This window comes from Rhizoctonia solani, chromosome 10, assembly GCF_016906535.1.
Source record: "Rhizoctonia solani chromosome 10, complete sequence".
NCBI lineage: Eukaryota > Fungi > Basidiomycota > Agaricomycetes > Cantharellales > Ceratobasidiaceae > Rhizoctonia > Rhizoctonia solani.
In genome coordinates this window covers 1,884,592-1,901,670 of record NC_057379.1, presented here as the reverse complement: position 1 = coordinate 1,901,670, position 17,079 = coordinate 1,884,592, and the positions used below count along the sequence as shown (strand labels likewise).

The 17,079-nt window shown below is 47.2% G+C and overlaps 6 protein-coding genes and 1 non-coding gene across 7 annotated transcripts; 4 read left to right on the top strand and 3 right to left on the bottom strand.

Moving 5' to 3' along the window:
- Positions 1-320: 320 nt before the first annotated feature.
- On the bottom strand, positions 321-2,439 carry RhiXN_08746 (cytochrome P450 family protein; the record flags this gene model as incomplete). Its single annotated transcript, XM_043328562.1, has 10 exons — positions 321-417; positions 465-749; positions 822-903; positions 961-1,150; positions 1,206-1,219; positions 1,281-1,401; positions 1,458-1,573; positions 1,623-1,957; positions 2,014-2,146; positions 2,199-2,439. The coding sequence occupies 10 exons, from the start codon at positions 2,437-2,439 to the stop codon at positions 321-323; spliced, it is 1,614 nt and encodes a 537-aa protein (XP_043183947.1).
- An 866-nt stretch (positions 2,440-3,305) lies between these two features.
- On the bottom strand, positions 3,306-3,773 carry RhiXN_08745 (uncharacterized protein; the record flags this gene model as incomplete). The annotated part of the gene is made up of 1 exon (XM_043328561.1): positions 3,306-3,773. The coding sequence occupies one exon, from the start codon at positions 3,771-3,773 to the stop codon at positions 3,306-3,308; it is 468 nt and encodes a 155-aa protein (XP_043183946.1).
- Positions 3,774-4,409: 636 nt separating this feature from the next.
- Positions 4,410-6,448, top strand: RhiXN_08744 (E3 ubiquitin-protein ligase UHRF1; the record flags this gene model as incomplete). The annotated part of the gene is made up of 7 exons (XM_043328560.1): positions 4,410-4,897; positions 4,948-5,093; positions 5,151-5,184; positions 5,235-5,292; positions 5,344-5,483; positions 5,541-5,634; positions 5,765-6,448. 7 exons carry the CDS (start codon positions 4,410-4,412, stop codon positions 6,446-6,448), a joined length of 1,644 nt encoding a protein of 547 aa, XP_043183945.1.
- Positions 6,449-6,585: 137 nt separating this feature from the next.
- On the top strand, positions 6,586-6,673 carry RhiXN_12417. The gene has a single exon. It is a non-coding gene; the product is annotated as a tRNA-Val (tRNA).
- Positions 6,674-6,836: 163 nt separating this feature from the next.
- RhiXN_08743 (UNC-50 family protein) lies at positions 6,837-7,955 on the top strand (the record flags this gene model as incomplete). Its single annotated transcript, XM_043328559.1, has 7 exons — positions 6,837-7,005; positions 7,057-7,112; positions 7,170-7,188; positions 7,241-7,306; positions 7,358-7,478; positions 7,531-7,772; positions 7,828-7,955. The coding sequence occupies 7 exons, from the start codon at positions 6,837-6,839 to the stop codon at positions 7,953-7,955; spliced, it is 801 nt and encodes a 266-aa protein (XP_043183944.1).
- Positions 7,956-8,520: 565 nt separating this feature from the next.
- RhiXN_08742 (F-box-like protein) lies at positions 8,521-10,212 on the bottom strand (the record flags this gene model as incomplete). The annotated part of the gene is made up of 1 exon (XM_043328558.1): positions 8,521-10,212. One exon carries the CDS (start codon positions 10,210-10,212, stop codon positions 8,521-8,523), a length of 1,692 nt encoding a protein of 563 aa, XP_043183943.1.
- Positions 10,213-12,866: 2,654 nt separating this feature from the next.
- Positions 12,867-16,903, top strand: RhiXN_08741 (transcription factor IIA, 1-like; the record flags this gene model as incomplete). The annotated part of the gene is made up of 12 exons (XM_043328557.1): positions 12,867-12,885; positions 12,931-13,046; positions 13,107-13,413; positions 13,471-13,696; positions 13,747-13,824; positions 13,877-13,901; positions 15,558-15,644; positions 15,710-15,811; positions 15,870-16,560; positions 16,611-16,660; positions 16,714-16,805; positions 16,888-16,903. The coding sequence occupies 12 exons, from the start codon at positions 12,867-12,869 to the stop codon at positions 16,901-16,903; spliced, it is 1,809 nt and encodes a 602-aa protein (XP_043183942.1).
- Positions 16,904-17,079: the final 176 nt, after the last annotated feature.

The window sequence follows — 17,079 nt, the reverse complement described above, 5'->3', positions numbered from 1 at the left end:
TGTAGATACATGATAAAGGAGAGTGAGAGTAAGTAATATGAGGGAAGTGAGAATACCGGACTTGTATAAGACTCCTTTTTTACCCTCAGTGTTTCCGTCGAGTCATTATATGAGGACTACGCATACTGCGCATATATAGTACAACTTGTTCTCTTACGACTTACTAACTCGATTACAGTCAATAGAACATACCAGAATTCACTAGTAAGTACATGATATTTCTATAGTATTTTAGTGCGTATTTCGAATGGTGTCATAGCCGCGTGTACAACATCCGAAGATGGGAATTTGGCCCTTCAGGCCCAAGAAAACCAGGCTCATCACGCAGAACTTTCCAGTATATAGCCGGCGGCCGCGTCTCGAGGCCGAATGTCGCAATCAAACGGAAGTGGGTCACTATCGAGATTCGAAGACATCCTGTATATCAGTTTCACGGTAGAGTTGTAGAAACCGCCGGTACTTACGTCAGCCCGTATGGCTCCGTTAGCTCATACAGTCTCTCGGACTCTCGTCCACCAAGGCTCGCGACCTTGGCCTCCAGCTGAGGACCCGCTCGTATGTCAAACACGGACAGCAGTCCGGCGCACATCATCCATGCACCGTTATTGGCAACGTGCTGTCCCGGGCATACCCTTCTGCCAAAGCCAAATATGAACCTCCTTGGATCGGGCTCAGGCTTAGGTCCGAGAAAACGGGATGGATCAAATATATGCGGAGAAGAAAAATGGCTAGGATCTCGAAGAACTGCCCTGTGAACCCAATTCGTTCATTGGTTTTGGATCCCTCAAACTTAGTTGATATTTAGATGACGACTGACTCACCATATGTTAGCATTGATGGTTGTACCTTTACGGATTTTATAGCCATGGAATTCAGTGGTCTCTGTTGTAAGGTGGCTGACACCTTCAATCCAATGAGGCTGGTTATAGTAACATCGCCCTCTGATAATTTACTACATACCTAGAGGAGCCGGAGGGCAGAATCGCATGACCTCTAGTAACATTGCTTCGGTATAAGGCAATGAGTCTCGATCTTGAAGGTTCGGGATCCTCTCACGACCAACCACAGAGTCTATCTCAGCCTGTGCCTTTTGTATCGCGTCTGGGTAGAGGCATGCCATGAGGAAGAATGAATTGACCAGACTCCCAGTCTGTTATGTACGGTATTATATCTGCGAGAGGTAACACCAGAGTAACTTGACCCACCGTTGTTGCTCCGGCTGAAGTGGTTGAGAACGGGAGACCTCAGTAAAATAGTTAAGGAAAAAGGAAGTAGCATACCAGTAAATAGAGATGCAGCGGTCCATTTGATGAGATTAGTGTCACTTTCCCTAACCTCTTGCCAACTCTGTGATTCAAGTAATCCTGACGCATATGATGGACGTTCGACCTGTCCTTGTTTCTGAGGCAGGATACCCCAGCTTAATGATCCTATGAAAAGTAACGAAAGTGACTCACAACTTGATCATAAACCATGTTAAACATTTCGTTTGCATACCGCGTCCGCCTCTCATACCCTGCTCTACCGAATCTCTTAAACTCGGCTCCTGGAAACCAGCCTGGAATGTATTTTACTAGGTAGTATGAGCCAAAGCTAAACAGGTACAAACCAATGTTGCTTACACAAGGGAAAGTCGTTAACCACGTAGTAATTGGTCGTTGCGCGTGCGAGATACCGTACAGCATCGTGCACCAAAGATAAGATTGGATCTTTCTCCTCCCGGATAACATATCCATAGGCGAGTTGAATCATAAATGCTCCATTTACGTCATTGGCACATCCAAGGAAAGAAGAGGGATTGGCTGCGATGCGGCGGAGGAAGTTAAGAGTCATGTCCAAGTGCTGCAATGCATACGACCGTGCTGCCTCTGGATTGAGTGCAGATGCCATCATACGGCGCATTCTTTTGTGGACCTCATCATGCTGACGAAAGGCAGGTGATGTTCCCCATCCGAGGCTGGGCGCTCAGCAGTCAGTTAACGTCCAGCCCAACTAAAAATAAAGTACGCATACATCTCACTCGTCATCACATTTCGGGGCCGGTCAGATGTTACTGAAGCCTGCTTTTCGAGAAGCTCTGTGGCGAGTTCCATGGTATTGAGGTATACGATTGTATTCGTTGGCGTCACGATACTGATAATGTCCCCTGATATCAAGTAAGTACTTGGTGCGGCTTGGCAAGTTATATAATAAACTACCTCGCTCCTCTTTGTACTTTGTCCCAAGCAGAACATGTCGATAGGGCTGAGTGAGGAAGTCTCTATTGCCCCAGAACCAATGCTTCTTTGGAGAAGGAGGTAACCGCGAGGTATCGAACCAGCCCTTGTATCCCCAATGACGGAGCTTTCCAGCGATGATCATTCCGGCAACTAGAGTTAGAAGGCCTAGATGTATCCCGTCATGGGAGGATAGGTTCCAGAGCAAGTTACGAGAAGACATGGTGCTAGCAGATGGCAAACTGGGAGATGCAACAGAAGGTGTTTGTAGGTTTCGTTGAGGCCTTAAGGTAGTATAAGTATGTAACATCACGTCTAATCAAGTCAAACATTACTCAACGGTCCTACTAGCACCAGCCAGATAATAAGAACTAAGTATGTGACTAGTTGGATATTGACGTCTATCTATCTCGAGTAGGACGAGTAGATCTACTCAAGCGCATCGTTCTGATCATCTATTGTTAGGACTTTATAGTTCTCTTCCCGATAGGTGCTCGGCGCTCGCGCATGTATTCACATTCTTGGCACTGTGTACGTGGGCGAGTCATCCCATTCATTCAGGCTGTGCCGCAAGTACTGTGAATCCCGGGAGCGCCGCATATAGTGTATAAATACTGCGGGTTTCCGTTACACGCTGTGGTTGTACCTATATATGGTATCTCAGGTTGGGGTGCCTCAGCACCGTGCCCCGAGGTTGTGTGGTTCTTACGAGGACTGCGCTTCTTGCATCAGAGCGCGGTAAAGATAGGAGTGATGGCGATCAGAAACCGAACGGAACACGGTGTCGGATGACTGATAGTCAGGTGAGCCCCGCAGTAATTGTATTCAATAGGTCTACCTTTTATAGCTGGGTCGCCAAATGCGAAGTTTCCGCATCGTGGGAAAATCCCTACAAAATATAGTCACAGTATCTTTTAATGCCAAGTGAGGAAAAAACAGGGTCAATAAAAGAAATATAATGAAGGTAATGGATTTACTCCTTACTCGACATCGTCTCTACTTGCTTGGTTGCTCAGGGAGAGCAGAAAGGTGGGAATGTGATTGGTCGCCTAAATTTGTATACAAAAATGAATTCATCTGCCAGCGGGATCAAATATCACCATTAATATAATGCACCGCCAGTGGGAGTTGAGTCCTATACATCTCCCCCTGTCCGCCTCGCAGTTCAATTCGGAATCTTTCGCGCATAATGAGAAGTTTGCGGACTCCTAGAGGCACATTAAACGCAACTAGGGGGTGATTTTTCAATCCAGTCACCTCCAGCACGGAGCTGTTTTGATAAATGCTTCCGTCTTTGGAGATGGCTACCTGAGTGGCATTGTAGAACCCAAGCACGCGACCGAGATTCCCCTTCAAGAGCGTATCGTCAATATCTATTAGCAGCTCGACCTGATCGCCGATCTTGAGGACAAGCAACTTTGGCGGAGTGAAGGGCTGAAACGTATTTTCGTGCTCGGTGGCCATGGTAGGATCGACAATGGGACCTGTATCAAGTGCGATGTATAGCACCTCGCTTTCGGAGAGTGAATTTTGGCGAATCTCTTTCGGCTGGTTCATGTCGTCTGGTCGAGGCTGTGGTGAATGCGCGACAGGTGGGGGGCTGTATGAGGCTTAGAAACTGGGTGCGCGAGGTTAACTGTATGGGGTCGTGGATCTAGAATGTAGACTGCGATGGGGCGGGGTTAGAAAACATGCAACGAGTGACTTTGTTTTACTCGGGTTGGCATATCATCCCATGAAGTGCGATGAGCTTACTGATAGTAGTCGTCAGCAGGATGACGAGGCCACGAGGGTGGTGCTACCGAAATGAGCATAAATGAGCGGAACACGGCGTATGACTAATCAGAGGGATCATGATGAGATGAACAACGGTGATGCTTCGTATACCGAACCACGACGCATCCCTGATAGTTCCATACCCCGACAATGAAGACGCTATTGTATCCACGTCGAACTGTGGCTTGGAAGATGGTAATATGGGCGCATTGAGTTGGCCCCGCGGGGATCAAGCCACTAGTGCGACGCGTCCCCAACACAGACAAATAAACATCGCTGCCTGTCACCGCTTGAGTCTCTTAGCTTTCGACCACATCCTCTTTGGCCAATCTGGTCTCCTTAAGCCCGTGCACCATCTTGGGCTCATATATAGCTTGATATCCCGGTCTACCTCGACTCGTTTTACTTTATCTCAAGATGCCTAAAGCAAGCGGCGGTGTCGACAATGAGACGGAGTACGAAAAGATTCGGCGGGAGAACATGCTCAGTAACCAGAAGTTGCTGCAAGACCTTATGCTCCAGAAGATGGACTGTCCAGCGGGGTTGGCCGCCGGATTCGCAGTGCTCGGAATCGACGAGCCCAAACCCAAACCCAAGCCGAAGGCAAAGAAAGCGCCCAAGCCCAAGGTCACAAAGCCCAAAGCCGAAGCCGAAGCGGATGAAGACGGCGACGGAGATGAAGAGACGCTAGAAAGGGACGGAAAAGGAACCCGGCGCAGCGCTCGAAATGCGGGTAAACCTGTCGTTTCCTATGCCAAGGACGGCGAAGGCATTGTTGATCGATCCAAGATGCCCAAGATGGTTTCCAGGCCTGATAAACAGTGGAACGAGGACGATTCTGACCAAGGCGAAGACGAAGAAGGAAAGGTTAGAGTGAATAAGCTTGTTGGCCGTGTTCATGATCCGTAAGTGCTTTGTTTTTTTCCGGTTGAACAGTAGTTGATAGTGTGTACAGGAAAACATTCGGACTTATCCCTGGAGTGTCTATTGGTTCGTGGTGGGAGACTCGCGCAGAATGTTCAGCTGCTGCTATCCACGCTCCGTTTGTTGCCGGCATCTCCGGAGGTCCTGAGGGGGCGTACAGCGTTGCTTTGAGTGGAGGTACGTCTCTGCCTTGCTTTTTTTTTTTTTTGGCACCAAATCTGACTTTGACTCTAGGATACGATGATGATATCGATATGGGCGACGCTTTGTATGTTAATTCCTTATATCTTTGGAATCTTTCAACTCAGATATTTACAGTACCTACACCGGTTCAGGAGGTCGCGATCTCAAAGGGACAGCCAAAAACCCAAAGAACGTACGTCCACTTTTCCCCACAAAAAGTCCGCGCTCTCATCACATCCAGTAGCTCCGCACGGCTCCTCAATCATCCCATCAGTCCTTCGAACACTCCTTCAACAAGGCTTTGAAGGTGTCTTCCGAGACAAGGAAGCCTGTCCGTGTCATTAGGGGGTTCAAGCTCCAGAGCGTCTACGCCCCCGAATCTGGGTATGCGTTTTTAATTTCGGTAGACGTAGGCCACACACTGATTGGATGGACTTGTAGATACCGATACGATGGTCTTTACATCGTCGAACGCGCATGGATGGATCGGGGCAATAACCCCAAGGGATGGAAGGTTTGCAAGTTTGCGTTTAGGGTGAGTCTCGATTCTTGCTTCATCTGGTTCTCATTCTTTTTCAAATTCTATCTTTGAATTTATTATTCGTGCTCCATCCCCATATTTTGTTAATCTGTTTTCAAACGATTTGGCTAATTTGGGTATATAGCGTATTCCGGGTCAGCCTCCCGTTCCTGTTCAGGGAAAAACTCCCAAGGCTTCGTCGGCTTCCGAGGACCTGGATATGAACGAGGAAACAGACGGCCAAAAGAGCGAAGAAGAAACAGAAGCTCAAGGAGAGACCGAGGCCGACGACGACAAGGAAGAGGACGAGAAGAAACCGAAAAACGGTAAAGGCAAGTCGAAGCCTAACGCCGGACCCAGGTCAAAGTCCGGTGCCAAGTCCAAGTCTAAAGCCAAAGCCAAAGTCGAGGAAGAGCCTGAGTCTGAGGAAAAAGAGGCAGAAGAAGAAGAAACGGAAGAAGAAAAGCCCGCGCCTAAGAAAAGGGGAAGACAGTCTAAAGTCGAGGCGACAGAGTCGGTGGTCGAGGATAAACCAAAGCGGGGACGGAAACCAGAACCCAAGCCTAAACGAGGAGAAGAACCCGAGCCCGAAGAAGACCAACCGGCCATACGAAGGTCGGCTCGTGCCAAATCCAAGGTACAGAGCGAACCCGAGTCGTCGGAGCCTGTCTCGAAGAGGGGTCGTATGCCCAAGGCCAAGAGCGAGGGCGAAGATGAGAACGAAAACGAAGAAGAGGAAGAAGAAAGCGTTCCTCCTGCCAAGAAAAGTAAAGTCGAAGAGGACCCCAAGAAGCGAGGATCTGGTCGGCCGACAAGGAACAAAAAGTAGGCAAACTCTCCAGGTTTGTTCTGGATCTCATTCCGAATCTTGTATGCGCTTTTCTCGGGTTGTACATTCGTCTAATAATACGATCTTGTTTTCGTTTCTGCTCCCACTCGGTTCTGCCACTCCCAATCCCTCTTGTCGGTTGTATAGTCTAGTGGTTATGATATCTGCTTTACAAAAAGTGTATAATTTCGCAGAGGGTCCCAAGTTCGAACCTTGGTGCAGCCATTTTGCCGCCGGTTACCGGCCAATTATTATGTCATCCCTCCTGCCACGTGATATAGTGATCGCGTTGCGTTTCGTGTAACTCTCCCACCACATCCCCCGCAATCGAGGAAACAGACTAGGACGTAAAAGCACCCCATCGAATATAATTTAAGTAAAACACAAAATGTCTATTCTTCCCACCGTTGCGCCCCATCCGTTACGCCTGACATCCCCTCGAACACCACGCACACTCCGGACGTTTAGTCGAGACCAGACTCATGCGACGTATCCAGAGGACAAACCGCGAGTTCCAGTGCTTTTCAAGCGGTTGTTCAAATTTTCACAAATGGCACGTCTTTAATCTTATCTCTATCTAATAGTGCGATTAATGCGATTATATATAGGATTTCGAGTTGGCGGCTTGGCAACTGACTTATTTGTGCGTTGCGCCGCGGAGGGTGTGAGTACGTATTATTCTTGTCGTAGTGGGTACCGAGCTTATTGAGGCAGATATAAGAATGTGTATTTTCACAAACGTACGTGGTTTCTATTCCTTTACCCTTTCAAGGAATTTATTGCCGAGATTAGAAACAAAAAATACATGGGCGCGCGATGATCCTGCGATTCTATGGCTTGTGTCTGCCGCATTGTGTGGTGCGTCACTAGCTGAAATATGAATCATTTTGGAGATTAATTTGGGGATAGTGTCGGCCGTTGCGTGGGGGCTTGTGTACTCTCTCACACCATTCGAGATTGTAAAGCTCGCTTTATTGATGGTTATCCGTGATTTCGTACTCTCGGGAGCACTGGTAGCTACAATCGTCTGGTATGGGCCTCTTCATCCGATTCACGTCTTCTATTAACCACCCGCTACACAGGGGATTCTCAAATACCCTCCTACTCTCTCCTTCCCAATCACCCCCAACCAAAGTCGAATGGGCGTACACATTCGACGTCCACACCAACGCGTTCTTCCCTGTCTTTCTTATCCTCCATGGCTTACAACTGGTCTTGCTTCCTGTCGTCAGCCGAGACGGGTGGATCTGGATGTGGATGGGCAATTCGGTGTGGGTTGTCGGGTTGACGATGTATGTGTATGTCACTTATTTGGGACTTAATGGTGAGTCTTTTGGAGTCTGTGATTCTCTAATTCAAAGTACTTATTCGGTATGAAGCTCTGCCATTTTTGATTAGGACCGAACTGCTACTGTTTCCTCTGCTACCACTCTTTGCGGCGTACGCAGTTTCGTTACTTGGGTTCAATGTCGCACGATGGGCCTTGCAGGTTTACTTTGGATCGTAGCTAGTGATACATACCGACCGGAGGGTGTACGGAAAAAGTTCAGGTGATACTGAAGCTGGACGTGGATAAGGATGTGTGTATACTACGCAATCTACACATTTTTTTCACTATCAGAGTGTACCTCGAATGTGTGATTGCTTCAAGGGTGAAGCCGTCTCTATCAAGGATACTTATTTATGTCTTTCGAGGTGACCGACCAGTCGGTTATGATGCGAATGTCAAAGAGAATAACCAATTGCAGGAATTCATGTCCAATACATGCAATTTTGGGAGCTCTTCGGTGACTATATAAACTTTATGGTTGAACCGGGGATATAAATAATATATACTCCAAAAAAGGCCGCTATCGAGAATCGTATTACTGAAATCGCAGCCTTGGTGCATTTATCAAAAAAGCTTGTGGTAAAGGTCAAATGATAAACTTATAAACAAATTTACGAATGCTGTGTGCAGTGGAATCTGCTAGTCTCCTGATCATGAAACACTGAATACATCAAAATACATCAATAGTCAGAAACCAATTTCGGTCACGACCAAAAGACCTACGATAAATGCATCCCCCGAGCTAACAATCCAAAACACCTAGTTCGTTCCATTGATCAACGGGATAACCGGTCTCAGGTAGCATCAGGACAGGGAATATGGTGGCCATCTCTTCATAACCGCGTTCTGAAAATTGTATATACTCAGAGCTTACTTCCGCGAATACTTGAATGGGGCAAAGTTGAACAAGTGCTCGGAGAGTCGATATAGCGTAAGTGCATTTGCTCATGAGTAAATGCTCTACTTTTACCGGCCATTGCTGACCCATGGTTTGCATCCTATTATCTGTAATCTCTTTGGCGATAATAAATCTTTCTAAGCCAAGGGTACGCAAACCGGTCGGCCCGACCGATAAACCTGTTAAAATGTCTCCGAAAAAACGTGTTTCTTCTTCAAGATCTTCCAAGTAGAGCCTCGTAATGTTTGAACGTTTTGAAAAGTCTAAAATAGCGGGCGAGAGTAAATGTCTGGCTCCGAGCGTATCATAAACTTCGGGCTGGACTGAGACAGACAAAGTCAGAGGTCTATCGCCGGGTTGAACGATTGAGAAAACCATATCCCGTTGACTGCCGCACATTCTTCGCAAATTCAGCTCCTGCAGGTCTTTGAGCGAAATGGGGGGATTTTCTTGTGTAGGATGGAAGTTCATATACGGCGACCGGATATCAACATTAATATTAAGATGAAGAATGCGCAGTCCAGGACTTGACTGGAGTATATCCCTCAGATTGTGTATCGGAATGGATATTGCGCCCTGGCCGCGGAAATTTGTTAGAAGTCGGAGGTCGCTGAGACCTGAATAAGCAGAGCTGTACCATGGAAAGAAAAGGTTCCGTAGTCGCAGGACAGTTACCGGGCCTAATAAATTAGACAAGAAATACTCCGGTATGCCTAGCTTCATTGCTGTTGCCTGTGAATTGCCTTGATGAGTGTTTGCCATCACAACCCCCCCATTGTCGCTGGACTTGACCGTGATGGATATGTTCTGCAAGACTCCAGGAACTGCATGTACAAGGCTTCGCTCAAGTAATTCTCTAAAAGCAGAATTCTCTGTCCAGAGCTCCAGCTCCAGAGACTTGGTTCTTGACCCCACAATAGAGTGGAATCGATTTAGCCGCTCGGCCTCTCCATAACACGAGATTGGATTGGTCGGTGTTGCAAGGGAAAGGTGGACGGTCAAATTGTGAGGTAGCGCTCGTTCTGCGAATGTTTCGCCACGACACAGAAGTTTTTGAAATAACGGAGAAAGATCATCCGTGTTTGTGATATCAATATGAGTCCATGAACTTGGAGAGGCCAAAATAACCCGACGCCAGTGTTTACAAACGTGGGAGAGTGTGTCAGGAGCCAGCCAATTTGGATACCTCAAGCATCCAGTTTCATTGTCGAAATGGTATTCGCCGGAGATTGAACACCTTCCCCAGTAGTAAACCGTATCGAAAATCTGTGTTAATATGTCCAGCGGTAGGGCGTTGATGGGGGCAATAGTTCGAGCTGAGTTTCGGCTTTGGGCCAAAATACATCGCGTTTTTTGTATTTCTAACTCGTGCTGGGCAATATCCTGTAGTTTAAGTGAAATAAATTTCAAGATGCCATTAGATGTATTTTTTATGTCGCGTGAGGAGGCGAATAGTTCAGTCGCTGCTCGGCAAGCGGTGGAGTATCGACGTAGAGCAGATGTAAAAGAGTTACTAGCAGAGATGAGCTCTTCCATTGCGTGTCCAGATAAAGATTTTAAAAAAAGCGAGTTATGGTTGTCCTAGTGGATGTTGGGCTTGTGGTTGGGCTAATGCAGCGTCCGTCGCACGTGATAACGTATTATGGGCCTTGCGCAACAGGGACCAAATCTACTTTTGTAATACTCCACTATAATAATGACGTCTATGAAAATCAATTACAACATTTGACTTGGTCATTTCTCATTCGAATTCGAGTTTGATACCGCGAGTTCAATAAGAAGCATGCATACTTTGACTGAAGTGTCTGCAAGGCAACATCACATTTTTTCAATACGCTTCTATTACGATATAACAGGAGCTACATGCAAACTAGGCTTTCCAGGCTTGTACCCTACACACATTCGCCCTATGTGGCGCGCGGATAATACCCTTAAGATAAAAGGTAGAATGTGATCTCGAAGAACATCGGATGGTGTTTGGCTTTGGGACGTCGACATACCCTTACTACATGATCATTATCTAGAACCCCGAACGTTCGCCATAGAAGCCACGTGTACGTGTGACTGAGTCCTTCGGATAACACAATCCGGCCATCTGGCGGTATCAAGCATATGGCGCGGTTTCAGACCTATGGTTGGTCAGGTACCGACGTGAGTCGATTGCAATTTGCTCTTTGCCTCGGGCCCTGGTTCGCCCACTCGGGTACGAAGGAATGTATAAGACTATAACCTGGGCCTAAAATTAGGCTTATAGATCTAGAGGCAGTGCCGCCCGCGTGAAAGCCTTTCATTGTCGGTAAAACTCTTTGGAGATGCTTTCACTCGCCTATAAATACGACCTGTATGGCATCTTGGGCTCCCCTCCCACACCCGCACATTCGTTATACTCTCTGGGCTTCAAAGCCTTGGCGCGATGCTTATCACACGAGTACTGTATACCGAGGGCGCCTGCAATGTGACTGAAATACCTCAGCATCTTTTTAACAACAATTATAGCTCAAAATTCTGAACGCAGATCTACAAACGGGTCAATCAACATTCACACTCTGTGCGGCACTTGCACACCATCCAGTGCAATTTGTGTGTGGAATTTATTAGTAAGACGTGTGAATATCGAGAGCTTTCTTCGCATGATAATTGCCAGGCAAGGGACCTATAGTTTATAGTTCCACACATATCCATAATCTTGAGTGTGTTTAATCAAGTTCGCTACTTCCCGTTCAGGCCTGAGCTGAAAAACCTATGTTTGTAATACTACTCCCTGAGCCTTTTTAGGCATCATCTATGAAACTGGGAAGAAGCAAGCATGTTACCCTTTATACTCTTAGGCTCATGAGTCATTTTGCCATTGGTGTGTTGACATCTGATATCCCACTTCCCCATGCCGCATCTGGGCATTGTTCTTCTCCGATCGTTAATTTGTTAACGTAGTTGAATCGTACCAGTTTTGTGTCACTCGAGTGTTCCCAGGTATGCTCGTGAGAATATAGTCTAGCTATCCAAAGAAAGCTCAGTTGCATGCCTCGGATAAGGTCCATCTCATGGGATCGCTGCAAGAAAAGATAGTCACGAATGTCATGGATATAGCAGTAGCTCCTCCAGGCTCCTGGGGGAAGTTGAGGTGAGTTGGAAGATAGATCATAGCAGCGATAGATGCATGTGATCAGCTATCTCATGAGGCTGGGGCTATTCAAGAAATTAGTTGCCGGACTATAAGTCACCCCCACCCTCTTTTCCAAGTAGCCGTTTCGTTTGCCACCCAAAGCAGTAGTACTACTATATCCGGCACCCTTCTACATTACCTAATATTCACTCTTATTATGCTATAGAATGGTCGCAGCGAAGCATTGGGTTAGGTCCCGGGCTGAAACATCAAAAATGGCCTTTTGCACTATATCCGATCTTGTCATTGAATAGTCTGGATGCCTGTTAAGAGAATGAAACGGATATCCAAAAGTTAGCTTGACCTGAAATGATGTATTAATAAATGAATCGATCTCCGGACTCGTTGCAAATACCTATGACGTCTTTCATTCTGTGCGGGCGCGTGTCGGACTTGAATCATGAATCCCAGCTTATGGAACTGAGACACCCTCTCAGTTCTAGGACTAAGCTGTGCTGGGGTGTGTGATATTGGGGACAAGAATTAAGTAGCTTGATGAGCGGCTGATAACAAATCACGGTATTTACGCGTGGACTAGTGGGTTAACTACATTCAGACCCAATGCTTGTCCAGGCCTTCGGATACAATGCGTCTACCGAGCTGGTAAGCAAAGTTATGGTAAGAAGTTACGGTGACACTGACTTACATATGTGGTACCCCTGATCTCCTCAACCAATAAAATAATTCAATCGGAAAGAAGATTAGTTTTTCTCTAAGTACAATGTTCTAGCCAGATCGTCCCTCACTCAGATCTCACTCAAATCTTAGCTTCAATATCCAGAAAGGTTACCACTGTATCCTCGTTGCTACTTAAACCTCTTTGAGAGGGCACCCCCGAAATACGACCTAGAATATCACACGGGAGACCTCAGTTATGCCGAATCGTATCGGTGGCTTGGTTGTACTCAGGATGTGCGGACGGGTAATTATCAATACACGATGCATCATACCTGTCCACCTCAATCGGACCCAGCAGCTATATAGCTAGCCATGGAGTGCACTAGGGAATACTGCTCATCTCACCAATATGACTCCTGAAAATATTAGTGAGTCTTTTTATTATAGATGTAATTTGGCTAAACTCAAAGAAGTCCCGTATTACGAATATGCTAACCCGGTCGATTCGTTTATAAATATGACTTGTCTCCGTCTATTAGACCGTGGTCATTTGACCTCGTACAATATGGTGGGCATACGAAACCCAACAGTAAATCATCTTAGTTTTCCTGCCATAGATTTCCCGTCTAACAATAAGTTTTCAAAACAGGATATCCAAGCTGATTCAAGTTTACTCGGCTCGATACCCATCCAAGAGCAGTTGCCTACTAACTATACTTTTGATGGATCAAACTATGCATCTTCCGAGGGAGTGCCCGACAGCTCAATATGGCAACAATCCTTCAGAGAGTACGGATTGGCTCTTATGCCTGGGCCTTCGAGAGTTGAAGAGTACCCTTTTGGCATACCATCCTGTGCAAAGCACGACGAGCGAGAAAAGCCCGGTATAACATATCCCAAGGCCTCAACGTTCGACGGAACCTGTCGCCAATACCCAAATCTCCGTATTTGTCGGAGTGAGCATTATCTCCACACGCTCTTGATAGCTACTGATCTTTGATATAATAACCTAGCCTCCCCAACTGTCCAGTATCCCGCTCGGTTACTACATGATACAGAAGGGCATGTTCGAGGAGCTCGCGGCACCCAGATCGCAAAAGTGCCAGAGTTGATAGCTGTAGCCTCTACACGCCGCAGGAATTCCGGAGTGTATGCATCGCTTGACTACACTAATCCACGCGGCCATGTGGGGATCAGGGTTCGTCGATCACCAGAAGTCCGATGGAACGAGACCATGCAGTGAGATTAGACGTCGAGCCCTAATCGTTGTCGATAATGATGTCATACAGGTGCGAATATATCAGTCCTATTACTGGTTGGCGTTGTATGGTGCAGTTAAATAGAGGCCCAGACCTAGAACGACATCTGTACGTGTAGTACGATAAGAGAGCCCCTATCTGACTTAGCTTCACCTTTTAGACGCACCGTTCATTTAAGGCAAGAGGTGCGTTTGATCCTGAATACGGCCGCTTATTTCGAGCGCTAATATACAACTTCAATCTTTTCAAGGCTCAAGCCGTAACAGATGAATTAATATCTCGAAGCCAAGCAAAACTACTGCCCGCCAGCTGGAAGGTAGGCGATCGCCTAGACTTTGGTTGCCCTCATTGCTTGGCTCGGTTCACAAGAAGGGACGCTCGAAACAGACACGTAAAAATCAAACATGGGTCGGATTCTCCGATTTCAATGTAGTCAGAGATCGCGGAAGGATACCTATCGAGTGGTTGGCTCAACTTGACTTCGGTAATATATACCCTTACTATGGCCTGGTCGATAGCTACCTACATATATCTATGATCAAAGATGCGGTTAACTTGGAAATGCTATCTACCGCACTCCACGGAGGGAGGAGAAACTAAGAAAATGCGACATGGAAATACCCCTAAATTATTGCAGAAAATAGGACCATTAAGTCTACACGGTTATACAGCCTGCGTATGGCAGGTGAATCAAACAAAAAAGATGTAGAGTGTACTAAAATGTTGTGCAATCGAGTCAAGTGAACGACTTGATTAATGTATGAGCAGTACGTGTAAGTCATGCCTGTAGAGTTCGGGTAAAAAAGAACCTCGTTCAAGCCTTGAATACTCATCTCATCACGCACTTGTATCTACTCAATCATTACTTTTATTATAATCTACTACTTAAATACATAAAACGAACTCGTACTTATGCATCAAACATTGCTTCACGTTTCCGTGGCATATTATACCATTCGAGTGTCCATCACTTCTGTAAAAAGGGACAAAGTAAAGTGGGATCTGAATTAAAGCGCTATAGATGTGGGCTTCTGTATGCGTATCGTAACAGAAGATTATTGCCATAAGCAGTAGTCGGTTCGCCATCCAACCCGGTGCGAGAGAGGGTACGGGTTGAATATCCCTGGTTTCAGGGGCCAAAAGTCACAAGACTCGAGAAGTAAGGTAATCGAGATGTAACAGTAGAAAGCTGTGAAAGACCTGCTAACAACTCATCAAGGTACTCGCGCCTAGCCTCGCTTACTTATACAAGTCGAATAGGATAATATTGATGTTCAGCTTGTTTGACGTTTACGTCGATTCATTGAACCGTTGTTACATTTCATACGATAACTGGGCACGTCACGGGCTTATATAGCGGTACGATGTGAGACCGTGATGAAGTGGGTAATTCTCAAGTATCTGGGGCAAAAGAAATACATTTTAAGACCTTTGAGCTTAGTGAATGTGTATGAATTTGGAAGGTTGAGCCGGAATAGGATAGAGCAGGTGCAAAGCACTCTGGTCGCTTTCAGCCCTCCGCCTGGGCTCCTCCACTTGTGGAGATGCTTGAAGTAACAACAGGCGGCACCATAGCTAAATGTATACTCTTTGATCGGCTAACCTCACAAATTTATGAATATCTCGCTCGCCGCTGAGACGGACTGCGAATCACGCCATGATAACTAGGTGCTAGCTATGCACCACACGTCGCTCGGGATAGTGATCACAGATATATACAGTCATAGTGGGAGTAGTACACTTTACCAACTCGTCAGATATGGCCATATCCCAGACCCAGCGTGCCAGCAAGGAAAGATATATGCGCAGCATGTGTTTATCACGTGCCAATCCCTGATTAGTCACCCCACGTGCCCTCGGAAGCAAACAGGCCGCCTGTGCTCAACCTCGACAAGTATAAAAGCCACGACATGTCGAATCGGATTGTGGTAAGTGATCTCCGACTCGTCCGTTGCCGATTAGACCTCACAACGATGCACCCGTGCACGGCCAGCCTCAAGTGTACCGCGCGATCATCGACGAGGTGATGGCGAACATCAAAAGCGAGTTTGAAGAGTTTGGAGTTGACGAGGATGTGATGGCCCAACTCCAAAATGTGCGTCTTTTCCCTCCAAAATAACTTGGGATCCACCTAACTCTGGGATGGCTGGCAGAAATGGGAAACCAAAGTGGTCGCTTCGAATGTGGCCCAGTTTGAACCTCCGGCGCCCACTTCGCCTCCCGCGCGTCATCCTCCGATCCACCCTACGCATCCGCACCCACCCCCACCGCCGCAACCCCAGTACCACCCACACCACCCACCTCACCCTTCACATCCGTCGCTTATGCAGTATCCGTACCAGCCGTACCCGCCTCCACCGGGATATCCGTATGCGTACCCGCCGCCTCCGCCGCAGGGATACCAGCTCCCTCCGATCGTGCAGCCCCCACCGCCACCCCAGCCACAACCTCTCCCAGCGCCTAGTCCGCGGGTAAAGACCGAAGACGAAGACGCGGCGCCCAAGCACGGCACGTTTGCCCCCGCCGGCGGAGTCCAACTCACGCGGGTCCCGCAAGTCGACGGGCCGAGCGAAGAGGCAAACGGTGGAGGCGGAGGTGTGGATGGGTGGGACGAGGTTGCTGGGTCGGGTGCGCCGAGGACGAAGAAGTATAGTCCGCTCGAGGAGTATATGAAGACTCTGGTCATGTCCGAGGCTGGTCCGAGTCGGATTTCGCAGTTGGATGGGTCCTCGGAGATTGATGCTGCTTCACCGCCGTTGCAGACCTTGGATGATGGTCGTGGAACGGAGGAGATTGGGTCAGACTTGGATGATAGTGATGATTCGGACGCGGATGATGTTGAGAGTGGGTGCATTTTTTTGGTTCTCGAGTGTTGTTCTGATTTACTCTTGCAGACGAGGGAGCTGGCGAGGCTGGGGATTACGTCTTTTGCACATACGACAAGGTATGGCTATTTATTCTCGGTTCCTGCTATCAGGTCCGAATCGTCTTTCACAGGTTCAGCGCGTCAAGAACAAGTGGAAGTGCGTGCTGAAGGACGGCATGATCCATGTCAATGGCAAGGACTACCTCTTTATGAAGTGTAATGGGTGAGTACCATCACCCCTCATTTTCGCACACTCGACTTGTAATATCCATTTGAATTCCCAAACGTTACTCATCTATTTACAGGGAATTCGAATGGTAATATTCCATGAGAGGATAGCACAGCATTCAGAAACACTTTCCTGGTTTTCATATGATCGATACGTAAAACGAGTTTTGTATTATAGACAGCACCATAGTCCAATGCGAGTTTGGTTTACTCGTGATATTTCGAGTGACGGCTATTTCTGTCGTGAAATCGGTGTTGCGATCCAGGCA